Raw genomic sequence first — 26,834 nt, forward strand, 5'->3', positions numbered from 1 at the left:
AATAGCCCAACTCCTGCCTGGGCTAGCAGGGTCAGAGTCCGCCCTCTTACCGGCTTCACTCCACTCCCCCTCCCTCTCCGTTCCCGCCTCAGTGGCTTTCTGTGACACCCACGCTTCCTGAACCCACCACTCCCTTTCCTCGCGCTGTACCCTCTTGCTCTCTCGTCAGTTAAGCCACACTCTCATGCTTGCCACAGCCATAAACTCTCTTCCCAGCAAGTAGCACCATTCAAATGACTTACATATGTTAATGTTGTCCTCTCCAATTAAAATGTTAGTTGTTTGAGGGCCTGTCTTGCTTGATGCTTCACCCCCAAAGGGTCAGGCACAGTTATCCAAAGAATATTTATTGAGTCAATGAATAATTCCCCCGCCCCCACCCCCACGCGAAGAGCCCACTCATTGGAAAAGACCCTGATGCTGCGAATGATGGAAGGCAAAAGGAGAAGGGGAGGGCAGAGGATGAGCTGGCTGGATGGCATCACCGATTCAATGGACATGAATTTGAGCAAACTCCGGGGAGGCAGGCGGGAAGCCTGGCGTGCTGCAGTTCATGGGGCGGCAGAGTCGGACACAACTAAGCGACTGAGTAACAACCGCTCCCAAACTGCTCATAAAGTACCCCAAACTTTTAGGAGCCCCACCTGACACGGATTCTGGAGAATGCTCGCAAATAAAGGATGAGCGGCAACCGCAAAAGGAAGCGCACTTTTTCCCGCTTTTTGCCCTACAGGAGAAAGGATTCAAAAGCGCGCCTGCGCAGTTCGCTTCGCTACGGCCGCATCCTACTTCGGCCATGGGGTGGCGCTGCGCGCATGCTCCCTGATAGCGCGGTCCTCCTGACTGGCTTCGGGCCACTCTAGCCGCCCTTTTCGACTGCTCCGCCGGGAGGCGGGCGCGTCCGCGGGGGTCCCTCCAAGATGGCGGCGCAGAGGAGGAGCCTGCTGCAGAGTGTGAGGAACCCACTCGCTCTTCGGGCTGGGGGTTGGGAGCCCCGGGGGAACTGTGGGGTGCAGGCGCGGCTCCCCCTCCGCCTTTGGGCTGCCTCCCAGTCCCTAGCCGGGTGTGGCCGTCACCCTTCCCGTTTCCCGGGCCGGCCCACCCCCCTCATTCGTGACCGGGGGGCGCGTGCAGCCCCGCAAGGCCTGCGCGTGCGCGCTGCTGCCCAGGCCGTCGGGGGCTCGGATTCGCGGTCCAGCCGCCGCGAGCGTCAAGGGCGCGTGGAGGGTGGGAGCGTCCTGAACCCTGCAGGGATACTAGCGCGCGGCCGCCGAGAGACCCCGAGCTGCGAGCCCACCCCGGGCCCTGGGCAGGCCGTTCGATAATCCTCATAGCAACACCAGCCCGTTGTGTGTGGCTTACTGTATTCCAGGCTTTGTGCCAGTCGCCTTACATTTGTTTGTAAGTTTAATTTTCATATCAGCCCCGTGAGGTAGATACTGTAATTCTTCCTGTTTTACAGATGAGGAAACTGAGGCACAGAGAGGTGGTCCTTTGCCCAAGGCCACACAGCTGGTAAGTGGCAGAGGCAGGATTAAAGTTAGGGATTCTGATTGCAGAACCTCTCTTAACCTCTAGGTTATACGGAAGGAATGGCTGGGTTCAGACCCTGGTTCTAATTCACTATTCCTCCATTGGCCTCAGTTTCCTTAGGTGTTAGGTAAGAGTAGGTAGTCTGTGTGTGGGGGAGGTGGGGACGTTGTCTTGAGATTCCACTCCTCTCAGTCTGGACCCTCCTGGGTTTGTCACTGGTGTCTTCCAGCCTCTGCATCCTTTTGACTCACGTTCACGTCCATGGTGCATGTTGGCACCATGGACCTATTCTGACTTGCCAGGGCGGGTTGGCAGTCACCTGGGTCCTCCTCAGACATGGCAGTCTGTTGTACTTGTCTGTGGACTTGACTGCCTCCTGTAGTGGAAAGTGAAGAGAGGGATTTATGATCTACAGTGAAGAGTGTCACCATTGCCTGCCTCCACTGGGTGGGCATTTAATACATTGTTTGTAAAATAATGAGTAAAGCATTTGAAGCCAGGTCCAGTGCTCAGCCTTCCCTGGTGGGGAATGCTCTCTTCCCCTCCACACCTTTGGCTACCCCTTTATTTTACTGCTGCCTGGCAGTTTGGCCTCATCTTTGAGTTGGTTAGGTAGGCCTAGCCTTCTGTTTTGTAGGAGGGCAGGGCCCCTGTGCAAATGTCCCCAATGTAGTAAACACTGAAGAAATACCGGCTGGATGGTGGCAAGTGCTAGAGTGGTAACTGTTGTAGGCTGACTTGGCTTGCCGAAGAGAGTGGCTACCAGCTTCCCTCCCTTCTCCGTGTCATGGAGCCCAAGTGTCTCGGGTTAGACAGAGGCGAGCTTTGCTAGCTCCAGAATGTGTTCCTGGGTGGTGCGCATTTTAAAAAGTTGGCTGGTTAGCTTGAAGCACATAGCGTGATGATGAAAGGCAAAGGAGTGGTGGGCGTGCCCACATTAGGCCCCTCCCACCCGAATGTCGTTAGAGACGTCTTTGCTCACAGGGTGTCTCAGCACCCGTGCACGGGTGCTAGGCCTGGCCTGCCCTCCCCTGTCCTGAGTCTTGCTGAGAGGAGCTCACACAGCATCATTCCGCAGGTGGCTGTAAAGGATGCTGATCTGTGTTACTGGGCCTGGGGATACGAAGATCAATAGGGCGGATATCCACCCTTACTGCATTTGCAGCACTGCGTGGAGAAGCAGGCATCACAGAGACAGTGATGAGGGCACTCTCCCGTCAGTGTGAAGAGGGGCTGCTGATGGCCTGATTTGGCCAGGTCATTGGAGGCTTGCAGGAGGGGCTGTGCGGGGTGCTGATTAGCTGACAGATGGCTGAGCGCCTCATGGCATGTCCTCCTGAGGAGTTTCACCTTTGGTCCCCAGGTGGCGTAGTGCCTTGAAAGGTCTTTTGAAGAGAAGAGGAGCTTTTGAAGTAGCTTCAAAAGAACATGGGCCCTTCACAGCCTGATAAAACAGCTCACCAGTCCTGTATGGCCTTGGGCAAGTCACATAGCATCCCTGAACCTTGATTTTTCACTTAACTTCCCTGAACCTTGGTTTCCTCAACCAAGGGTACTCCCAGGAGTGTTGTTAGTATTAAATAAACATGTTACATGCCTGACCTGGTGTGGTTATGCTCCAGCCATGAACCTCCACCTTCAGTTCTGCTCTGAATGAAGGCTGCATTTCTTTTCCTCCAGTGTCACCGAGTACTCACCGTGTGGCAGGCACTGGGTAGGGGCAGGGGACTCTGCCCTCATGAAGCTTATGTTCTGGGAAGGGAGACAGGAAACAGTAAGTACAGACTGTATATGATATTACAGTTTCTGGGATATAACACAGGAAGTGATACGAGGAAGAATAGGCAGGATTCACAGGATGATGGAGGGCCTGTTGTAGAGAGTGGTCGGGGAAGATTGTTTGACATTTGATGAGATGCACGGGCCGGTAGGAGGGAGTATTTCTGCATGAGGCAACAGGGATGCAAAGGCTCTCCTGTTCGAAGATCATCAGGAGGCCAGCATGGCTGCAGTGGAGTGGAGTGTGTTCGGGGAGTGGTAGATGCTTGACGTCTGAGGGAGCCTTGTGGATCCTCATGTGAGCTCTGGGTTCTGTGCTAAGTGCAACGTGACACTCTCAGGTTTGAGTCGAGGCATGAAGCGATCTGACTTGTGGCGGGAGCAGGAGCCTTCCGTAGAGAGGCAGGCATTTGAGCGGCGAGAGTGGAAGCGTGGTGCGCAGTGCTCTTGGTCGTCTGGGTGTGAGATGACCGAGGCTTGGCCGGCGATGGCAGAGGGGTGGTGAGGAGTGCTGGGTTCTAACTGCATTTCGGGGAAGAGCTGATAGGATTTGCTGGCAGATCAGGCGTGGGTGTGGAACAGAGGAAGAAGAGTTGAGAAGGACTACAAGGTTTTCATTGGAACAACAGTGGTGCCATTTACTGAGGTGGGGGACCTTGGGGGCAGGGGGAATCATTAGTTTGAGTTTGCCTAAACTATTACTTGCTTAATTGTAAAACAGTTCACTTGAAATCAGTTTTTTTCCTAAGCAGTTATATCTATGATATCCCAAGTCCTAGCCATATTTCCCACCCCCTACAGTGTGTATGAAAATAAACAATACAGCCTTAAAGTGAAAACATCCTTTAGGTCATCACCTGTAGCCATCTCATCACCATCAAAATGTTGTCTAGCTGCTCTAGGGCACAGTAAACTCCGCAATTATTAGTAGCCCCTTTAAGAGTGTATCAGGTCTAGATCTCTGATGAAAACAGAGAATCTTTGATGGAAACCCTAGTGAAAGATGTGGGCGCCAGGAGTGGAGTTGCTCCCAGAGAAGCAGGGAAGGAAAAGGAGGTCATTCAGAAAGATGGAGACGGCATGAGGCGTCAGGGTGTTTTAGGCTTTTTGGAGAGAGGGAACTGTCCCCCCGCCTGCCCGGAGTCATCTTCCTGCGGGCTTTTATTCTCCCTTTCTGAGCTTCTTTTTTGCCTCTAAGGAATCCGGGTGCTTTCGCCACAAAAACACTTGGCCTTTTCATATAATAATTTGATATTCAAGCTGTGGCCTGAACTTGGAATCATGCTTTTGTCCACTTCTGCTGCCCAGGAGTTTGAGATGAGTCTCCACAGGGAGTTTTATGGAGTATTTTATGTGACATGGTCACATATGTACATGAGGTGCTAATACATAAATGTATGTGCACAAGGTGTAATGCCCTTAAAGGGTTAAATATAGTTGAATCACTAGAGAAATGTATACCAAAATATTAATTTTGGAAACGCCCTCACAGTCAAAATTAGGCTTTTTGAAAGAGATTCTTTCTTATGAGAAATGAATTTGTAACCTATCAAAGAGCTGAGTGGGCCGTGCTCACAGTTGCACGTGTTTACTCGGCGCTGTGAGCCGTGAGATGCCCCTTTTCCAGCTTCTCACGACTCGTGTTCAGGCGCTCAAGTGCTGCTTGCTGCTGGCGCTTCTGGCCTGGCATTTGCAGGCGGGGGATAAAGCATGCCTCAGCGGGTGCCGGGTGGAGGGGTGGGTGGTTTGTGTGAATAGAAAATAAATGACCTTTCTGAAAACTGTTCAGAAATGTGGAGGAAGGAAGCAAGAGGGTAGGCAGTCTGGTGGGTTTTAATAGAATCAGCAGGGAACACTTGGTGTGGATAATCCCCATGGAGGTGGAGAAAGCGGGGAGAATAGAACTGAAGCTTACTTAGCCACAGCGGGGTGAGAATGATTTTGGGGGCCATTGTTGAAATCAGGGGGGACCCAATACTCTCCCACTCCAACATGGGCAGCACCTCCTGGAATTCTCTGGAGGCTTGTTACTGAACATTTGAGCTGCCGTGGGGACTGCAGTCTAGGTACCTGAGAAATTGCCCAGATGTCATCGGGTCTAAGATATTGCTTGTAAGGACACATCATTATTTTATATGCTACTAAGAAAGAAAGCACACTACTGATTAACTTGTAATACACCAACTGCTGAGATACTAAAAATGTTGAAAATACATGTCTTCGAATCAGTGAAATAAAGGAGCCAATTAACAGTACCAGGCTACAACCTGAGAGTTGCCGCAAAGCCAAAGAATTAATGGCCAGGGAGCAGGTGCCCAGTGTACCCGGTTGCTCAGGGAAAGGGCCCCGCCGCCTTGGGCAGGATTTTCCCAGAGCCTAGGACACGTTCATGAGGTGGTCAGTGTGTGCTGGTATAAAACTCATTGCTATTTATGAAAGTTATTTGTTCTTTAGTTCTCTTTCAAACTTTATGATGCTCTCAAGAGATAGACTAGTATGTACATAGGACCAAGCACCTTTCTGATTCTTGCTAATCTCCCTGTTTTCAACAGAGAGAACAGGGCTTCAGCCCACAGTGCAGTGGGCCAAGAGATCAGTTAGAATTTCCTAACCTTGTTTTGTTTTCCTTTTTATCACGGTCAAGATCTGGCAGGCAATAATGTTATCCACTTATAATACTAACAAGTTCACATTAAAAAAGAAACCATTTGAATAAAAAAAAAAGGGCAAATTAAAGAAGAAACATGAAGGACTTTCCTGGTGGTTTAGTAGCGAAGACTCCATGCTCCCAATGCAGGGGACCTAGGTTCTATCCCTGGTCAGAGAACAAGATCCCACATGCTGCAACTGAGTTCACGTGCTGCAGCTGAGACCTTGCACAGCCTAATAAGTTAATAATATTAAAAAGAAAAAACATGAAGTGGGTAATTTGTTGAAGATAGTGAGTAGATGGTTGAGGTTTGGGGAGCACGGGCCTCCAGCACCAGTTAGATTTGAGCAGAGCCTTTGGGGATGGGCAGGACTTAGAAAGACAGAAAGGGGAAGGCCCAGCCCTACCATAGATAGTTTTTAATATGCTTTTTGGGTAATTCTTTTGAGTTTCTTCTTTTCTTTATTTAAATAGCAAACCAAGTTAAGTTGTCTAGAAACTCAGCGTTTCAAGAGTGCCAGTGTGAAATAAGAGCTTTGCTCAGCATGGTTCATATGCATGAATAGTTTTCAAGTGCGTGCTTGTTTCTGGGACTGTACCTCTAAGGTCAGTAACCTCTTCATTTGAGGCTCCAAAAATACACATGGCTTTTCAAGTATCATAAACCTTCAGTGGAGGTGTTACTTCCCTTCTGTGTTTGCTGCAGACACCTCCTGTCAGAAGCGGGTTAGCTTTCCACGCTTTTTGTTCTGGTCACAGTTTTTTGGAAATCATTTGGAACACTCTGTAGCAGGCCTTATCTGTACAAGACAGCTGAGTGAGATTGTCCATCTGTCAAAGGGTGAGATTCAAAACTGTGTCAACAGGCTGGAAGGCTGAGATGAAAGCATTACAGTATAATCCAACCGATAAAAATTTAGGTTTAAAAAGCCCTCTACAGGAGTGTGGTTGCAGGGGACTGACTCGAGAACTTCAGAGAGAAAAGATTTTGCTATTCTAGACAGTAGGAATTTTCACGTGGAGGCTACATGCCCATCTTTTCTTTAGGTGTATGGAGGCTTTTGACTTTTTGTGTTGATTTTCTATCCTACCACCTTTATTTATTTCCTTTGAGTTGGTTTTATTATTTATTCTTTGGGATTTCCAAGTACTGTCATATCAAATTCAGATAGAGATAACTGTGTGTCTTTTCCAAGTCTTAAGCCCTCCTCCTTTTCTCTTGTCTAATTGCATGTGCTAATACCTCTAATTCATTGTTAAGTGATGGAGGTTGCAGTATCCTTGCCGTGTTTCTGATCTGAACACGAATACCTCTTGTGTTTACGCAGTAAGTAAGACGCTGGTGTTAGGACTGACTGAAGTATACATAGAATGGCACATTAAGAAAATATCCATCGATTACAGTTTCCTTAAGTGTCTTTATGGACAAAGACTGCCTTTAAATAAAAATAGCCCTGGAGTACTTACCCACTGACCTAAACACTGATTGCCAGTTAATAAAATAATATATTTCCAAAATATCACTGGCTCATCATTATGAAAATCAAATATCAGAAAAAGCACTCGACATTGTTTAAGTATCCAGACACTAGGCATAAATACTCTAAAGAGTAAGGTGCTTGCTGAGTAGATTGACCACTGTCAGACACACAGTCTCTGGGTTGGGGAGCTTGCTGTGCTCACGTCAGCCACACTCGGCTGCAACCGCCAGTGCGGCGTCAGCCTGCTCCCGAGAGCAGCATCGCGTGCTCCCATCGTGAGGTGCTTTTACATGAACCGTTCCCCTGCCACGACACACTGACGTGGCGAGTTCCCCAGTCATCCACCTGAATTGGTTTCCTTCCTGTGAGAGAAACTGACGTACCAGTCTTTCTCATAGTGCATTTGTCAGTGCTGAGTGGGGCCATAAGTGCTTGGGTGATAATTTATTTTTTGCTGGAAAGTATGAATGTGTTGGGAAGATTCAAGTCCCTGGAAAACTGTGTCTGTCCCTCGTGGGAGTTAGGAAGCGGCAGGGGAAGCATGGTGGTTGCAGCATGGGTGGCAGGTTTCGCATCGTGGTGACACATTTGTATTGTTCATCTCATGTTAGAGGACGAGCTTAGTCCATCTTAATCTCAGTGCTAATCACAGGCAGGATTCTAGAACGTGTAAATGTCTTCTCCCATGCTTTAAAACAGTTAATGGCATTTCGGGGCACCAAATATTGGCTTCTTGGCCCATCTTTTCAAGAGGACAAGTGACCGTCATGATTGAGGAGTTGCTTTTATGCCTCTGCTTATTCTTGTGCTTAACTTCATCCCAGGTGGAGGCAGGAGAGAGACCCTAGAAAAGGAGTTTCTTGTGAAAATTTACTTGCCAGGTTTCCTGAGACCTTTGTGAGGTTCTTGGGGATGAAGATATGTTGATCAGGTCTAAGATAATAGGGGATGATTGGCAACATATTTCTTTCTCTCTTTTTTTAAAATTAATTTTCCTTTGGTTGTGCTGGGTCTTTGTTGCTGTGCTCTGGCTCTATCTCGTTGCGGCGAGCTGGAGCTGCTCTTCATCACGGTGCACAGGGTTCTCGTCGTGGCTTCTTGTTGCAGGACACAGGCTTCGGTGGTTGCAGCACGTGGGCTCAGGAGTTGCGGCTCGCAGGCTCTAGAGAGAACAGGCTCAGTAGTTGTGGGGCATGGGCTTAGGGCAACATCTCTTTCTGGAAAAATAACTCCTTGGCAATGAACTCCTTTCTGTGGCCTGAAAGGCCTTCCTCTGTCCCCACCTGGGCACACACGTGCATGCGTGTGTGTGAACACAGGAACAAGCTACTTGTCCTGCTACTCACTGCGGAGGCGATGCCAGCCTCATGCTCCCTTAACCCTGCTCATTTTATGTTCTGCCTCAGGGTCTTCGAGTGTACTGTTCCCTCTAACTGGAAGGCTCCTTGAAATGACCACTGCTCCATCATCATTCAGGTCTGTCTCAGAGGTCACCTCCCCAGGCAGGCTTCCTTTAACGTCCTTGTCTAGAAGAGGCCTGCCCATCCCCGTCTGTCCCCTTACCCTGAGGTGTTTTCTCCGTAGCGCATTGCCCTGTCTACAAGTGCCTTGTTTATTCATTGTATAACGTGTTTGAAGTCTTTCTCCCTAGCAAGGAAATTTCAAGTTAAGGACCCTTGGTTATTTTTTCTGCTGTGTCCACAGCAGCTGGGGTAATGTCAGCCTTTTGTAATGTTCAGTAAATATTTGTTGAATGAATATATGTATTAATCAAATATACTTTCATCATGTAATGTTGTATGGGGATTCCAGAGAGTCAAGCTTGCACTTACATTAAAATAGACATTTTTGTTGCTTTTAAATGAGACAGGTTAGGATTAGAGCAAGAAACAATTTTGTATTACCATAAAGGAGTTTTTTGTTTTGTTTTATTTCCCTGTAGCTCAACCTGTCAAGAGAGTTATTGGGTTGGTGAAAAAGTAATTGCGGTTTTGGATCATGAATTTTAAATCATTATAACTAGGCTGAAACACATTTATTAATCAAAATGTGCTGTGACTTAGTCCACTCAGTCACGCAGACTCTGCAACCCCATGGATTGTAGCCTTCTAGGCTCCTCTGTCCATAGGGATTCTCCAGGCAAGAGTACTGGAGAGGGTTGCCATGCCCTCCTCCAGGGGATCTTCCCCACCCAGGGATCAAACCCAGTCTCCCGCACTGCAGGCAGTCTCTTTACTGCCTGAGCCACAGGGGAGGCCCAGAATAGTCAGCACACTACAGCCCATTAAAGTCAGCACATCTTTGCCAATGAGAAATAAGTCTTTATTCCTGTAGCGTCAAAGTCCATACTTCGGGATTCGATGAACTCTTAGAAAGCATTTTCTGCCTCCTGCTGGTTGTGGAAGCATTTTTCATGCAAAAAGTTGTCAGGATGCTTGGTGGTAGTCCGTTGGTAAGAGGTCAGGTGAACATGGCAGATGAGGCAAAACTTCATAGCCCAATTCATTCAACTTTTGAAGTGTTGGTTGTATGACGTGTGGTCGGGCATTGTCGGGCAAGAATTGGGCCCTTTCTGTTGACCAATGCCAGCTGCAGGCGTTATAATTTTCAGTGCATCTCATTTGTTTGCTGAGCATACTTCTCTGATGTAATGTTTTCACCAGGATTCAGGAAGCTATGGTGGATCAGACAGGCAACAGACCACTAAACAGTGACCATGACCTTTTTATTTTGGTACAGGTTTGTCTTTGGGTATAAGTTTAAAGAAGCTTTGGATCTTCTTCTCAGTCCAGACACTGAGCTGGTCATTGCCAGTTGTTCACATAAAATCCTTTTTGTTGCACATCACAATCCAAGTGAGAAATGGTTCGTTGTTGCTTAGTGTAAGAGAAGACGACACTTCAAAATGATGATTTTAAGGGTTTCCTTGGTGTCTCGGTGGTAAAGAATCCACCTACCAAGCAAAACAATGAGTTTTCTGACTGTGACCAGCTCATGAGGCACGCACTTATCGAGCTTTCTCAGCTTTCCAATTTGCTTCAAATGCCGAATGACTGTAGAACGGTCGACAATGAGTTCTTCAGTAACTTCTTGTGCACTTGTAAGAGGACCAGCTTTGATGATGGCTCTCCATCGGTCATTGTCAACTTGCGATGGCCGGCCACCACGCTCCTCATCTTTAAGGCTCTCGTCTCCTTTGCAAAGCTTCTTGAGCCACCACTGCGCAGTGTATTCGTTAGTTCGTTAGCAGTTCCTGGGCCAAATGCATTGTTGATATTGCGAGTTGTCTCTGCTGCTTTATGACCCATTTTGAACTTGAATAAGAAAATCACTTGAATTTTCTTTGTGTCTAACATCATTTCCCTAGTCTAAAATAAATACAAAATAAACAGCAGTAATAAGTCATTAGCAAAAAAAAAATAAAGGGAGAAATGTGCATTAAAATGATGTATAACATAAGCACATTTATTTAAGGATATATGCCAGTATCAAACAGCAAAGTTCATCAACAGTGCAAAACCAGTTACTTTCGCACCAGTCTAATAAACATCCAGCAGCACCAGAGCTGAGCAGAAATTCAGCTCTTAACTGCTGTTCCTATTCCACTGACAGGTTTCAGTCATATTTTCTGTTGTCAGAGCATAGTTTTTTAGCCCTTGTGGTGAAATTGTGTGTATTTTTAAAAAATCCTGTAAAGAAAACACAAGGGCATTTAAAGATATACCGTGTTGATGAATTGCAAAATTCAACCTAGCAAAGGTATCACATCTCCTCAGATTGATCTATAGATTTAAAACAATTCCAGTAAAAACTCCAGCAGAATTTTCTGGTAGATACAGACAAGCCGATTCTAAAATTTATAGGGAAGGGTAAAGGAACTAGAATACCCAAAACAGTTCTGAAAAAGATTCAAGTTAGAGGTATCACATTAACCAATTTTATAATGTAGATTTTAAATATAGACTTAAGGTCATGGTAATCAAGATCATCGAGTTGGTCGAGGGATAGACACATAGATCAACAGAGTAGAACAGAGTCCAGATACAAGTATGGCCAGTTAATTTCTGACAAAGATGCAAAGATAATTCAGTGGCGAAAGAATAATCTTTTCAACAAATAGTATTGGAAAAAATGGACATCCATTTGCAAAAAAAAATGGACTGAAATCTCCTGCCTTATATAGAAATTAACTCAAAATGGATCACAGGTCTAAACATAACACGATAATACTTTCAGAAGAAAACAGAAGATCTCTTGACCTGGGACTGGGCAGAGAGGTCTTAGACATGACATCAAGAGTATGAACCATGAAAGAAAAAAATGATTAAATGCATTTCACTAAAGCTAAAAAGTTGCTTTTCAAAAGACACTAGTAAGTGAATGAAATAGCAGGCTACAGACTGGGGGGATATTTGCAAATCCCATATGCAAGGGATGACTTTTATCCAAGATATATAAAGAACTCGCAAAACTCAGCAGTTAAAACAACTCGGTTAAAACATGGGCATGAGACTTAAACAGATGCTTCAACGAGGAAGTGTGGATGACGAAAAAGGCACATGAAAAGCTGTTCCACATCATTATTAGTCATTAGGAGATGCCAATTAAAGATGTGATGGGATGTAAGTACACACTTCTCAGAATGCCTAAATTAAAGAAAGAAAAAAAAGTACCGTGTAGTGGTGAGGATGTAGAGCACCTGGAGCTCCTGTGCGTTACCTGTGGGATGCACATGGTACACCGCTTTGGAAAACAGTTTGACAGTTTCTTACAAAGTTAAACAGCAGTCTCACTCTTAGGTATTTACCCTAGCGATATGAAGAGTTATGTTCACACAGAAACCTGCCCATGAGTGTTTATAATAGCTCTCTTCATAATTGCCCAAAACTGGAAACAGCCCAGATGCCCTTCAGGGGACGAATGGATAAACTCTGCCACATGCGTGTGATGGAATACTGCTCCACAATAAAAAGGCACCACCTGTGGATGCGGGCACCAACTTGGATGAAGCTCAGAGGCATAATGCTGAGCAGGAGAAGCCAGCGTCAAAAGGTCATACCCTTAAAGACCTGGAGTACAGTGGTGGTGGCCTGGGGCTGGTGGAGGGGGAGAATGGGGAGTTTTTGTTTGATGGGTTTAGAGTTTCAGTTTCACAAGATGGAAAGAGTTATGGGGTTGGATAGTGGTGGTGCTGCACAACATTGGGGATTTATTTAATAGCAGTAAGAGGCGCACTTACAAATGGTTACAATGATAAAGCTTATCTTCTATGTGTTAACCGCAGTAAAAGAGGGGGAAAGTTATGTACCACGTGATTTCATTTATGGCATTCTTGAAAAGACTGCATAGTGATGGGGCACAGGTCAGTGGTTGCCAGGAGTTAGAGGAGGGTGTGGCTTCAAAGAGGCACCTGAGGGCACGTTTGGGGTTGCTGGGCTCTTCCTTGTCTCAGTTGTGGCTGTTCTGTGTCTCAGTTTGTTACACAAATCTCTACAAGTGTTAAAATTCATAGACCTACCCACCAGAAAGGCAGTGTTACTATAGGCTAATTTAAAAATAAAAACGAACTCCCACAGCCTGCTGAAGTTGCTCCATGGTGCAAAGCATACAACTAAAGTGCTGAAATAAATGCAGCATAGAAGCAATTAAAATGGGAAAAAAAAAGCCATAAAGTCCCTCCCTGTCAATATGTAAATAAACAAAAGATGAAGTGTGCCACAAAAGCTAAACCACAGGCGTTTTACATATCTGATTGCAAAAGCCAGCTGAAGTGGTTTTCACATCCTTTTTTGAAGACTGTGAGTGCTGACTTGAAAGAAGTTGTGCACAGTATTCGTGCTTGTTCAGTTTTCAGTAAAGCTTTCAATCCAAATTTTACTCTCCTTGAGCTGAACTTGGATTTTCCCAGCTGTTTTAGTTTGCTGTAGTTCAACACGGTGGGCACAGGAATGCCTCTGTGAACCAGGCACAGCTCCCAGGTAGGGGCCGGGTACAGGGGAGGCTTCCAGTGAGATGGCGTGGATCACACCTGTGCCTCGTGTCAGGGTCGTTTCCGGGGCTTAGAGAATGCAGGTGTTCAGAGTGTCCCCCAAGGAGATTGAGGAAATGCAGAGTCTGAGCTGGCTCCTGGACAGCTCTGTGCATGTTTTAAAGCTCCATCTTGGCTGTACTGAACAGCCTGCTTTGAGACCTATGGGGCAGAATGGGAGTTAGACACAGGCAGGGTTGGCGGGACCAGGTGTAGTAGAGATACGCAAGAGGGCTGGCAACCAAGCCTGGGGGAAGATCTTCCTGAAGGAAGGCTTTCTGGAGGTGGTGACTCCCTAGCCAGAGTCCCGAAGGACGTGGAGAATTATTAGACAAAGAGGCTGTTCCACACAGGAAGAAAGAGTGAAATGTGGACAGGGCACTCCAAGCATTTGGTACTAGTAGAGAAGCATGTGGGGGTGGGCGCAGATGGGACTGGGCACCAGGGTGAAGCAGGAACCAGGGGTGGAGACCCTAGTACCAGGAAGAGTGAGGCTGAGCTTTGTCAGTTTCTCAAGTGTCTGAATCAGTCCCCTGGGAAGAGCTACCTATACTCAGCCAGACAGCCTGAGCCCCACCAGGATCAGACACTCTGTGGGAGGGGCCTGGAAATCTGCAGTTTGAACCAGCGCCCGAGGGACTGCAGTGTGAGGTGGGGACCACCAGGGAGGGGAGTTTTACACCGGGAGTTTCCTTCACTTGTGTCTGTGTGTCTGACTCGTGCTCCGTCCGTAGAGCAGCACATTCCTGGAGACCACTGCTGAACCTTGCGTTTGGGGACCCCAGTCTTTTTCACGTGTCTTGGGGACTGTTGTGGATTAGACGGAAACCATGCAAACCCTTCTGCAGGTGTTTGTTCATACCCGCGTCGTTGTTCTCCAGGAGGAAGTGGAACCTTCTGGGTGGGGCTTTAGGCCTGCTAGGTTTTTGCTGGGGAAGAAAAGATGAGGTGGGGTCTGCCCTTGGCGAGAAGGTAATGCGTCTTGGTGTCCTGGTGTCCTTCCCAGGAGCAGCAGCCCAGCTGGACGGATGACCTGCCGCTCTGCCACCTCTCGGGGGTCGGCTCAGCTTCTAACCGCAGCTACTCCGCTGACGGCAAGGGCACCGAGAGCCATCCACCAGAGGACAACTGGCTCAAGTTCCGGTGAGGTGCCGCCACTGCTCTGCTGGGCAGCAGAAGCAGGCTTGCAAGAAAAGCATTTGGCAGCTCTTTGGCGTGGGGCTTACCAAGTACAGTGTGGCCCACGGGAGGTGGCCTGCTCCGGGGGGCAGAGGGCATCCCAGAAGGTCATGGCCAGAGAGAAATGATGGTCAGAGTGGGGACCCAGGTGCTCACTTGAAGCCACAGCCACTGTGTCTTTTGTCTCCCAGTTCCCTTCCTCCTCCCCTCACTTTGGAGCTGGAGTCACTCTTCTGTGAGTGACTGAGGTCTCAGGCCTCTCCTGCCCTGTCTCTCTGTCAGAAGTGAGAACAACTGCTTCCTGTACGGGGTCTTCAATGGCTACGATGGCAACCGGGTGACCAACTTCGTGGCCCAGCGGCTGTCGGCGGAGCTCCTGCTGGGCCAGCTCAACACTGAGCACACCGAGGCCGACGTGCGGCGGGTGCTGCTGCAGGTACCGGGCTCAGGCAGGCCGGCTGTGACTTCCAGGGTTGGCCCAGAGGAGATCCTCCTGGGGAAGGGCTTATGGGCGTCACCTTGGACCCAGGGCTGAGGTGGGAGTTGCTGAGCCCTGGTAGAAGCAGGGTGTTTAGGGTGACCCCTTTCTTTCCATGCGGCTCAGATGCTCGGCCTCGGTGGCCCCTCACTCCTGGTTGGCTGGTGTCGTTTTCCATCCAGTTCTGCATTCCTGCTTGCTGCGGTTCTGGAGTTTCTCCTCCTGGCATCTCCTTTTGGAAGCAGGTCCCAAGGCATTAATTGTAGATGAGAATGGTGGATTCTGGTTCCTCGAGAACAGCTTTCCCAGCCATTTTCCTGCCTTGGCACCCAAAGGCCTGATCACTCGGGGGCAGTGCCAGGAACTGTCAGCTGCTGCCCCTGGGGAAGGTGGCGACATGGCCCGTGTCAAGGGGCCTTCAGGATGTGGCAGTGACATTAGCTGTCACTGACCTAGACTCACTCTGAGCCAGGGCTGGGTGCTCGAGGGAATGCTCTCAGTGACTCTCAGGCAGCACTTCCTCTGTGTCATAGATGAGGGGCTGAGACTGGCCGGCAGGGGCAGAGCTGACATGCACCCCCCGGTGGCCTGACTCCAAGCCTGTGCTCTCAGCCTCTCTGCCATCTCTTGCTTCTCTGGTTGCTCTGTGATGCCTCCTGGAAGGTACCAGCCCCACGGGGCCGTCTCTGTCAGTCCTTGCTCTGCGGGAGCAGTGGTGCCTGGCGGTCCCCTGTGTGAAGCCCCATCACGTGGTGACCTGCGGTTGCTATGACTTGTTGCTATTAATAAGGGGCGTTTCAGCCTCAGTTGACAGTGGTATTTGAACCTGCCTTCGCTTCCTTGTCCCCTGCGTCCAGGCTTTTGATGTGGTGGAAAGGAGCTTCCTGGAGTCCATTGATGACGCGCTGGCTGAGAAGGCGAGCCTCCAGTCTCAGCTGCCCGAGGTAATGTCCTCAGCCTGTGCCCCTGGAGAAGCAAGGCCCATCTTTGCTTGGAGCAAGGACTCATCTGCTGTGTCCCTCCCAAGCCATCGACACAGCTGGGCCAGAGCAGCAGGCATTAGGGGGATAGTTCCTGATGGGATGTGGGTGGGTGATGGTTCTGTCCTCTAGGGACCTTGTTGGCCAGCTGTGAGCAGCTGTGCTCTGAGGCTCTGCTTAGGGTGGGCAGGGGTGTGAGAGAAGCCCCTGTGAGGTCGGTCCTTGGCCCGAATCAGTCCAGGCCTCGTCACCTGCCTGCTCACGTCATGCTTTAGGCTCCTTCAGGGCAGCCGGCACAAGTGAGGTTGTGCCTGGTTGTCCTGAAAGACACCTGCTCTGAGCTTCAGCCAGCTTCTGTCCCAGACAGGCCTTAGATGCTCGCTCTTTAAGGGAGGGCAGGTAGGTGAGATGGTCTCCCAGGCCCTGGCCTGCTCTGAACCCCCCATGATGGCTTCTAGGGTGTCCCTCAGCACCAGCTGCCTCCTCAGTATCAGAAGATCCTCGAAAGACTCAAGGCCTTGGAGAAGGAGATCTCAGGAGGAGCCATGGCTGTCGTGGCAGTCCTTCTCAACAACAGGCTCTACGTGGCCAATGTCGGTGAGCCGCCTGCTTGTCCCAAGGCCGGGCAGTGGGAAAGAAGGTCACCTCAGGATCCAGGAGTCCTTTGAGCAGTCAGCCTGCTCCCCAGACACAGAAGACCTGCAGCGCAAGTGTCCTGAGGCCGCTGGGCGTTTCCTGTTACTCCACACGATATCTCGGTCCCAGCCCAGAGTGTTTGAAGGACCTGCTAGGAGGCGGGCGTCCTGGCTTTAGTCCCTACTCTGTCCCTAACTGGCTGTGGCTTGGGGAGTTGTGTCCCCTCTTTGCTCTACCGCAGTGGTTTCCTCTTCTGGGAGAGGCTGCCTGGCTGTGGAAAGACCCACGTGGCGTCCTGTGAAGGGGACCAAGAAGGGCTAGGTGCGGGCTGGAGGCAGGGCAGGGTCCCAGGGCTGATGGGGTTTGTAGGCAAAGAAGGGCCGTCTGGGAACCTGAGAAGCTGGTGCCCCCTGGGTGCAGGCTACTGCAGGGGCTCCGGAGAGATCCCACTGACACGGTGCCTCTTCTCTTCCTCCTTCCCTTAAGATTTCATTATGGGAAAAACTCAAAAGTGTAAACAAATAGAATAGCATTTAATGAACTTCCGTGTGCGCCTGCCCCAGCCCCAACATCTTCCCCCGGCCAGTTTCATTTCATCCACAGCCCTCTGTCCCTGCCTTTTGGGAAGCAAACCCTGGGACTGTCGTGTTATCTGTAAATATTGCAGTGTGTCTCCTTAGAAAAAAGGTCTCTTATTAAGATCATAATCATCTTTGGTTGACACTGGAAAAGTTTAAACTAATTCCTTAATCTCCCCAGCTCTCCCCAGCTAGTGACTCGCTCCAGTGGTCTGAGCCTGTTTTCTTTGCTCTTTTGAGGGAGTTCCGTGTGTGAGATGCCTGCCTCTTCTCTCTTTTTTACAACGTGTCCTGTTCTTCACTGTGCTCTGTCTTAGCTCAGCTGCTCCAATTCTGCTGCAGGTACAAACCGTGCACTTCTATGCAAATCCACGGTGGACGGTCTGCAGGTGACGCAGCTGAACGTGGACCACACCACAGAGAATGAGGACGAGCTTTTCCGGCTCTCGCAGCTGGGTGAGTGAGGGGGCGGGGCAGGCCCAGGGCTCTGGGGGTGGGGCTCGAGCCCGGTGGCTCGTTCTGCACCTTCTGGTGGCCGTGTAGAGGGAGGCACAGCATGGACGGGCTGTGACTTTGGGCTTGGGACCAGCCTGCCTGGGGTTGAATCCCAGCTTAGCCACTTACTCACTGGTGGTTTGGGATCTTACTCAAGTTTTCTGTGCCTCAGTTTCCCCTTCTGTGCAACGAGGATAATAGTGACACTCAGGATGGTGTAAGGGTTGAAAGGGTTATCATGCGTGGATTGCTTCCAAATGTCCCTGGTGCTCACTGTTGCTGGTGGAGCCTGAGAAGCCAAAGAAGTCCTGGGACTCCAGCCGCCGCCACGGCCACCCCTGCCCTCCCCTGTGAGCTCAGGCCGCAGAGGGAGCCGGGTTGGCCGGTGCTGGATCTCGTCTCCCGTGGGGGAGGAACTCTGAGCCAGGCGTGTTCCCAGAGCAGCGGGGCTGGGCATACTGGGGGACTTGGGGTTAGCTGCCTTCCAAGGCTCCCTGCTGTGACCTCACTTCCTGTTCACTGGGTTCCCATTGCTTTGTTTTTGTGGACATGTCTGTGTCGTCCCCTTTCGGTTCTTTTTTTTTTTTTTTAATTTTTTATTTATTGATTTTGGCGGCGCTGGGTCCTTGTTGCTGTGCACAGGCTGTCTCTAGCTGTGGTGAGCGGAGGCCGTCTCTGGCTGCGGCGTGTGAGCTTCTCACTGGCGGCTTCTCTTATGCCGCGTGGGCTCTGGGGCGTGCGGGCTCAGCAGTTGTGCACATGGGCTTAGGTGCTCTGAAGCACGTGCCGTCTTCTCAGACCAGGGATTGAACCCTCGTCCCCTGCATTGGCAGGCGGATTCTTAGCCACTGGACCACCAGGGAAGCCGCTGGGCTCTTCTTTATGAACAAAGCCTGAGGGGTATGTTTCTCCCTCTGGTAGGTTTGGATGCAGGAAAGATCAAGCAAGTGGGGGTCATCTGTGGGCAGGAGAGCACCAGGCGCATTGGGGATTACAAGGTCAAGTACGGGTACACTGACGTCGACCTACTCAGGTAAGCGCCGGCCCAGCTGCCCCTCGTTTGTCTGAAAGACCAGAGGCCCAGGGGCAGATAACAGATTGTAGGCTCTGGGACAAGAGGTAGAGTTGAGGTAGTTCAGAGCCCAAGGAGATTCTTTCATCCTCCTAGAGAGGTTGGTGTGGGGCAGGCCCTGGACCCAGCAGGCCAGGCTGGCAGGGGGTCAATTAGGGAGCTGGGTCAAAGCCACAGGCAGCATCCGGTGCCACGGGGCCTGGCAGGCCAGAGTTGGCATGAGCCGCCTCGTGTGGACAGAAATGGACCGAAGGCTGTTGGTCAGCGCTCTCGTGGCTGAGGCCAAGGCGGGGGTGCCAGATGGGTTGTCCCCGCTGGGTGCCACCCAGTGCTCACAGCAGACGGGAGAGGGTAATAATTGTGAGCCTTCGTCTAAGCCGGTGCATGGTTCCTCACATCCACGCTCTTATTCCGTCCTCACTCAGGCCCTGTGAGGTGGTTGCTGTTTCTGCCCCAAAGATATTTTCATGTGAGGAAACTGCCACACGCAGACAGTGGGTGGCCTGCTTGGTCTCAAGGCTAACAATGGGCTGAGTCGAGACTTGAACCCAGGGAGCCTGGATTCAGAGCTTGGGTTTAAGTAATCGAGCTTGGAACCTTTTGTCTCTAATTCATGGGGTTGTGTTTGCTTTATGGGAAGGTACATTGCATTTTAGAGCGATTCAAGAAATGCCCAGGATATGGAGTGAAAAGTGGATCTTCCTCCCACCCCAGGCTCAGACTCCTTCCTCAGAGGCTGCTAGTTTCTGTGCACATGAGCGTATACGTGTGTGTGTGTGTGTTTGGTGGGAGCAGGGAGGGGGCAGATTTCTTTTTCAAAACAGCCACAGATACTCGCATCCCGTGCCGTGTGGTGCACCTGACTGTACTCAGCACAGGCGTGTGCCTCTCTTTTCCTGCACACCTGCAGTCTCCGCTGCCACATTCTTGGTAGCTGCTACTAGGGTTCCAGGGTGTAGCTGTCAGCACCCGCCTAACCTGCCCCTGCTGATGGACTTTTGGGGTGTTTCTAGACTCACTCTTTTAACCTGTTGCCAGGAACGTCCCCTCATCCTTGCCCTGCGTGCGTGTGTTGGAACTTCCTGACATTGCCCAGCTCTGATGGGCCATCAGTTCATGGTCCCTTTGCAGCTGGAGTGTGTTTGGACTCTAGGTCAGCTTTGGGGAGATGTGGACTTCTTTATGGACAGGAGATGTGGAGTGGGGCCAGGATTGGGCCTTTGACCTTGGCTGTTCTGACCTCAGCTGCCCACTGACTTTCCTGGCCTGCTGAGCTTTATGTTAGCAGCTGTCCTCAGAAGACAGGTCTGTTTTCTTGGTTTTGCTCTTTCCTCTATTTCTTTTCCTCTTGTCAGAAGTATGTTTTATTTTACGTTCTGGGTGTAGATTCTTCTCGCTAGGATAAATGTCCCAGGGCCCATTCCAAGCACAGCTTCCCCTCCACTCTCTTCCCACAGTGCTGCCAAGTCCAAGCCGATCATTGCAGAGCCTGAAATCCACGGTGCACAGCCCCTGGATGGGGTGACAGGCTTCCTGGTGCTGATGTCCGAGGGGCTGTACAAGGCCCTGGAGGCAGCCCACGGGCCTGGGCAGGCCAACCAGGTGAGCTGGGCATGGGCAAAGCATGGCTGACCAGCCTGCAGGGTGGCATGCTCCCTGGGGGCTGCAGTCAGCTCTCCCTCTCAGCTCCAAGGTAATCAGGGACCTAGAGTTCTGATTCTCAAATGGTTTTGCCAGACATTGCTGTGTTCAAAACTGGGAGAAGAAAAAGCCCAGAGTTCCACACAAACCCATCCCACCCAAAAGCTTTGCTCTCCAGACCTGAAGCAGTGTCAGTCTCCAGGGCCCTGAGCGGAGCCTCAGGGAAGAGGGTGAGGAAAGTGGAGGCAGGCATGGTTCTGGAGACTGTCGGGAAGGGCCTGGCCTGCAGGGGTGCAGCCTGGTACACAGAGCGCCAGACAAGGACTCGTGTGGCCTGTCCAGGTCCCACTCCACCGCCTCTTCCACTTTCCTCTTTGAGCTGTAGGCGGTTTATAGTTTGTTCCTCGTTTCTGAGACGAGGATGCTGACCTCTTAACTGTGTGGGGCTGCGGTGAGGCCCGGGCGAGGTAGACAGAGGTCCTCAGCCCGTGGGAGGTGCTGCTTTCCACTCTGCCTCGGGGTGTGTGTGTCTCTGAAGTGGGACTCGAGGCAGTCACTTGAAGGATGACCTTGAAGGGAAGACCTCGGCTGGCGGGGCTGGGCAGGGAGGTTCAGGTGGTGCTCCTCCTGCCATCTGTGATTCTGTCCTAATGAGAAATAAGAAGGGTAAGTCTTAGGAGCCTGTCTCTTACCACCTGTGTTCTGGGCTTTTCACCTGTTTTATCTCATTCCTTCCAGTCGCCTGATGACGTAGTGGGGGCAGGGGCTCACTGCCATGTCAGATTAGGGAGTTTGGAGCTCAGAGTCCAGGGTCTTGTCTGAGGTGACACAGCTGGTCAGTAATGGAGCTGAGCCCATTTCTACCTCCTCCCCCGGACCATGCCCGGGTCGTTTCCTGTTACCTGCTTCTGCTCTCCTACCTCCAAGAGACTGCGCCCAGCAGTGTGATTTTTTGTTTGTTTGTTTGTTTCTTCGGTCTTCACAATAAGATTATGTCGTGGCTTCTTCTGCCTTCTAGAATGCACTGAACAGTGGACTTTTCTGGGGTCAGAGCCCCGTCTTCATCCTGTAGCCTCAGTTTCTAACAAAAACGGCATATCATCTCCTACAGTAAGTTTGTTCCAGGAAAGAAAGCTTAATCATAATGACAGTTTGTACTGGGCTTTCTAATAGTCTCCGAAGTGCCCTCACATCCATTTTATCCTCATTGTAATGCAGCGAGGTAAATGTTATTCACCCATTGTTTTGGTCTGAAAGCCAAAAATCAGAGAAATCACAAGGTCATATCTTCTCTAATGAGAAAGTTCCAGGAGAGTTATCCTGAATAGCGTGAGAAGCTCAGGTCACAGGCTTGGCTGGTGACCCCTGAGTGTCCTGATTAGACTGTGAAGATGGTGCCGTTGGGGCCTGCAGTCGCTGGGACCGCTCATTCCTCACCGGGTTGGTGCTCCCCCACCCCTAGGAGATCGCCGCCATGATCGACACGGAGTTCGCCAAGCAGACCTCGCTTGACGCGGTGGCCCAGGCGGTGGTGGACCGGGTGAAGCGGATCCACAGCGACACCTTTGCCAGTGGCGGGGAGCGTGCCAAGTTCTGTCCGAGGCACGAGGACATGACCCTGCTGGTGCGGAACTTTGGCTACCCGCTGGGCGAGATGAGCCAGTCCGCACCCTCCCCAGCCCCAGGTATGTATGCCACGTGCACAGGAAGGCATCCGGGGCCACTGTCCAGGGCTGGGCTCGGGCAGAGCCGCTGAGGCCTTGGGCCTCTCTGCCTTGGGTGGCGTGGAGTTGGGAGGCCTGTCTTTGAGCACTTCCAGGTCGGGTTCTGACTTGAAAGCTCTCTGAGCTGCGCTTATATTTCCCTGTTTGTCTGTGAAACCAGGACAGTACCTTCTGCCCTGGCTTCCCCCAAAAGACCTGAGCTGCGGGAAGCACTTTGCAGCGCCATGGGCCACATCTCTGGGACCATGGCACCCGCTGGCCCAGGGCCTGCTGTGCAGAGCAGGCACCTCACCTGCATATTTCCTTTCATCCTCATTAATGATATTTACAGAAAGGAAACCGAGGCCCTGGGAGGAAGGGACCTAGGCACAGTTGGCTGTGTCGGAGATGATTTGGTTTGATTTAATTCTGAATCGAGTTGCCCAGGAAGAGAGGCGATTGCGCTTTTGCCCTCCCTCTCAGTGCTGTGTAGTGTCAAGACCATCAGTTCCTGAGGCTGCGTTTCCTTTCCTTTTTTCAAACAAGCAAGCCCCAGCACTCAGGCATCCACAGAGGGTTTCGTTCTCCTGCAGACAGCGGGGTTACTGCAGTTTTAGGTTGTTATTGCAACCATATTTTTGTTGGGCCAACCTCAACCAGGAGCATTCTTAGCCCTCGGGTTAAAGCATCGTGGGAAGCCATGCAGTAACCCTTTCATTGAGGCAGCGCAGCCCTGGTTTTTTCTCCTGCCTGAGCACCAGCGATGCTTTGCTGCTGAGAGCAGGCCCCTGCCTGGCCAGAACCTTGTCTCTGCCAGATACTCCTTCACCGTCCCAAGGGGCAGAGGGCCAAGCTCGGGGCACGGAGCCGGGCCCCCGCCTATCTTCTCAGCCCCCAGCGCAGTCCTGTTCCTGCCACCCCAGGATTCCCCACCAGCCGCATCCTGTGGCCCACCACTCTCTTCCTCTCACAGCCTCTGGAGGACGCGTGTACCCCGTGTCCGTGCCTTACTCGAGCGCCCAGAGCACCAGCAAGACCAGCGTGACCCTGTCCCTCGTCATGCCCTCCCAGGGCCAGCTGGTCAACGGGGCCCACAGCGCTTCCACCCTGGACGAGGCCACTCCCACCCTCACCAAGTAAGCGCCCATCCCCACCCCCATCCGCTTTCAGGCAGGCCTGCTTCCCGAGGACAGCCCTCGGTCCCTGGATGGAGTGGCCACAGGCCGCATCCTGTAGGGTCTTGTTCCTCTCGAACTCCCCAACTCCACATCCCTGGGGAGGCCTGCGTAGATCTGGTTCCAGCAGCTCCTCGAAGCTGGGCAGAGAAGGGTGGGGACAGGCGGTTCATGCCGACAGCCTGCTGTTCACTTCTTCCTGCAGGTGCCGCGGGTCAGTTTTCATTTAATAGGAATGTTCTCCTCTTGTTCTTTGCTCCCAGCTCGGAGTGTGTGGTTTGGGAGGTCACCCCATGGCACCTGTGCTTGGGGGGCATTGTTTGGCCTGTGCTGGCCCGTGGGAGCCGGTGCGCTCTGACTGAAAGTGTCCAGTGTTAGCTTTGAAGTGAGGCCTCTAGTTTCAGGCTTGGAGAGGGGTGGCCACAGCTGGGGGTCTGGATCCTGGGGGTGTGGCGGCAGGCCACACCGCAGACCTGCCTGACAGGTCTGGTGTCCACCCCACCCCCTCCATTCTGGAGAGTGTGTCCCGCCCCCCAGCCAGCTGCCACAGCAGGGGGTGGGATCAGGTTTCCACATTCCAGCCCCTGCAGAGAATAATAGAGATGCCACACCCGGCCCACTCAGGAGCTGGCCAGTTGGAAGGGCCACCAGGAAGGTTTCCCTCTGCCTTGCAGGGGCTTATTTCCAGCTCCCTGCCCTCCCCACCCCCACCCCCCACCCCCCACCCCCCCCCCCCCGGCACTGCCGCTGTGGGCTCAAGGGGCCTGCTAGGCCACTGAGTAATGGGCATCTCCCCACCCCTGCAGCGGAGCCACCAGCTGTGTCCACAAAGGCTGGGAGTGGTAGCGGTTGTCCCAGACCAGGCAGGGAGACTAGCCGCTCTGTGCCTCTGGCTCCCCAGGGCCCCACACAGCCTCTTTCCTCCACCCTGCACTGGAGCTTAGTTGGGCGCCCGGGCCTGGCCCAGTGCTGAGTGCTAGGCAGTGCGGGGCGTTTGGAGGACAGTGGGCTGGCAGGTAATTCCCAGACGTTACAGGCTCTGAGGGTGGGTGCCTGGGGGGGCCTGTCCTGACCCAGCAGTGAGAGGAACGAGGAGGAGTGAGGAGGTTTTCTGGGAGAAGAATGCTGGCCTCCCTGTGGTCAGTGGGTTCTGGAGTGGGGTGGATTCAGAGAGGCTGGAATGGATGGCGTCCAGCTCAGCACAGCTCGGAGGGCGACGTGTTCTATGTCCCGCACAGTAGCCACTAGCCACCCTTGATTATTGAGCGCTGGAGTGGTCCGTTTTACTTAATTCCAGGTAATTTAAATAGCCACTTGTAGCTAGAACTTCACAAATGCCTTTCACTTTTCACCTGCCCCAAAGAACACCTGACCAGGCTGGCTCTCGTGATGGCCTTTGTCAGAGAGGCCTGTGCCCAGAGGGATTGGCCAAGGCAGGCGCCGTGTGTCCCCAGGCCGGAAGCCAAGGCCTGTGACTGACTTGCCCCTGTCCTGCCCACAGCCAGAGCCCAACCCTGACCCTGCAGTCCACCAACACGCACACCCAGAGCAGCAGCTCCAGCTCCGACGGGGGCCTTTTCCGCTCCCGGCCCGCCCACTCCCTCCCGCCTGGCGAGGATGGCCGCGTGGAGCCCTACGTGGACTTTGCCGAGTTCTACCGCCTCTGGAGCGTGGACCATGGCGAGCAGAGTGTGGTGACGGCGCCGTAGCCCGGCCGCAGAGTGCCTCCCGACAGGACGGGGCTTGGGAATGGGGCCCAGCTCCGGGCAGGATGGGCCTTTTCCTGCCGTTTGCCTGTGCCGTGGGGGCCAGCAGGGGCCCCGTCGTTCTCTTACCCCACAGCCTTCAGTGCTGTGGAGAATGTTCTCCGAGTGTGCCAACACAGGCTGGGCCCCTTGTTACGGCGCCGGCACAGGGGGCTGCCTCAGCCAGGACCACTGTGTTTCTCCAAATGCGGGTCACGAGTGCGGCAGCCATGAGCACACCAAGTGGGGCCTTGCATGCCGCAGGCCCGCAGCTGCTGCTTTCCCGAGCCCATCCTTTCCCGCCTGCCCTGGAAGAGCCTGTGGCCACTGCTGGCACCCCCACTTCACCCCGGCGGTGGTTCCCGCCTTTCTTCTCCGGCCTCCAGAGGGGAACTCCAGTTGGCATCTGCACCTTTGAGGCCTATACCTGTCCCTGGGCCCGCCTGGGTTCAGGCGGACTGGGATGACTGCAGAGGGGTGGTCAGGTGGGAAGGACCTGGAAGGAGCTGGTCTAACAGGAGCAGTGGTCCTGGAACCCCCCAGAGCCGGGCGGAGGAGAGGTGAGGACGTGTCCGGCCTGAGCGGGACAGCGGCTGCTCTTCTCCGGGAGCCGGTGTGGCTCTTTCCGTCCCAGACCCAGGGAGCCCCAGGTTGGGGAGCCGCTAAGATTGCGATCTTTACCACTGACTGTGAGTCTCTGCTGTTTTCAGGGTAACACACAGGTCTTCCGTCAGGCCACAGGGCTCATCAGAAACAGAGAACAGTGGGAAATGGTTCCGAAAGGGAAGAGGTCTTGGAGACAAGCTGCTCTGGGTGGTCCAGAGCTTTGGAGACACGTACTGTTTCTACAGACTCTTAGGGCAGGATCAGGCCAGCCCAGGCCCTGAGTCAGATCATTTCATGCGTGTGATCTGCCTTCAGCGGGGAGGGGTGCCACCAGGGCGCTCAGCTAGAATTGCCCTTCGTGTTTTCAGAGGAGGAAGCAGGCCCAGGTCACACAGTTAGGGGTGGCGTGTAGGCTTAGTCGCTCACTTGTGTCTAACTCTGGAGACCCCATGGACTGTAGCCCTCCAGGATCCTCTGTCCTTGGGATTTCCCAGGCAAGTGCACTTGCTATGCCCTCCTCCAAGGGATCTTCCCAACCCCATGGATCAAACCCGGTGTCTCTTGCATCTCCTGTATTGACATGCAGATTCTTTACATTTGTGCCACCTGGGAAGCCCAGTTAGTGGTGGAGCAGAATTCACATCTTTCTGTCTCTGAGGTCCCCTGGATTCTTACCGCCCCCTCCCCAGCTCCCAGCCCCCTGCCCACGACTCCCCAGACAGCTCACCAGGGATTGGCCACAGTGTGTGGCCTCAAGTGTGCTTGGAGTGTGAAAAGTCTGAGGCCAGTTCCAAGGTCCCCTGTTGGCTCTGTGGTCCTGGAGTGTGTTTCCCTGTGGTGGGGCAGGGCCCAGTACCCTGCCGGTTTCCATGGGGAGCGGATCTCAGCAGGGAGCCCTTAGCCCGCCCCGACTGCGAGGCCATCTCTGTTGTGCAGGTGAGCAGATTTCAGATCAGTCACAGAGGCTTGGGAACAAAGGGAATTCTCTTCCAAGAGTGTCTGTGATGCTGTTTGGTCTCTAGAAATAGAATCACTTTTTTATTGCAGTAAAGAAATAATAAAGGGTGGTATCATA

The 26,834-nt window shown here is 52.1% G+C and overlaps 1 protein-coding gene across 4 annotated transcripts; it reads left to right on the forward strand.

Moving 5' to 3' along the window:
* The first annotated feature begins 897 nt into the window (after window positions 1-897).
* TAB1 (TGF-beta activated kinase 1 (MAP3K7) binding protein 1) lies at window positions 898-26,834 on the forward strand. 4 transcript variants are annotated; one of them, NM_001428271.1, is made up of 12 exons: window positions 898-953; window positions 8,850-8,919; window positions 14,478-14,614; window positions 14,842-15,086; window positions 15,986-16,072; window positions 16,567-16,705; window positions 17,640-17,778; window positions 18,739-18,850; window positions 20,347-20,491; window positions 21,993-22,215; window positions 23,207-23,369; window positions 24,910-26,834. In NM_001428271.1, the coding sequence occupies exons 5-12, from the start codon at window positions 15,993-15,995 to the stop codon at window positions 25,115-25,117; spliced, it is 1,209 nt and encodes a 402-aa protein (NP_001415200.1). In that variant the 5' UTR covers window positions 898-953; window positions 8,850-8,919; window positions 14,478-14,614; window positions 14,842-15,086; window positions 15,986-15,992; the 3' UTR covers window positions 25,118-26,834. The 4 variants fall into 4 exon arrangements, with proteins under 4 accessions (NP_001415200.1, NP_001415199.1, NP_001095527.1 ...); NM_001428270.1 differs by lacking the exon at window positions 8,850-8,919 and having other exon boundaries at window positions 14,933-15,086; window positions 17,665-17,778; NM_001102057.1 differs by lacking the exon at window positions 8,850-8,919 and having other exon boundaries at window positions 909-953; window positions 14,933-15,086.

This window comes from Bos taurus, chromosome 5 (genome assembly GCF_002263795.3).
Source record: "Bos taurus isolate L1 Dominette 01449 registration number 42190680 breed Hereford chromosome 5, ARS-UCD2.0, whole genome shotgun sequence".
Classification (NCBI taxonomy): domain Eukaryota; kingdom Metazoa; phylum Chordata; class Mammalia; order Artiodactyla; family Bovidae; genus Bos; species Bos taurus.

Coding starts and splice junctions, on each gene's coding strand:
- TAB1 (XM_024991774.2), top strand. CDS start 3,272: ATGAAGCTTATGTTCTGGGAAGGGAGACAGGAAACA. Junction 18,851..20,346: donor ACTGACGTCGACCTACTCAG/GTAAGCGCCGGC, acceptor CTCTTCCCACAG/TGCTGCCAAGTCCAAGCCGA. Junction 23,370..24,909: donor GCCACTCCCACCCTCACCAA/GTAAGCGCCCAT, acceptor TCCTGCCCACAG/CCAGAGCCCAACCCTGACCC.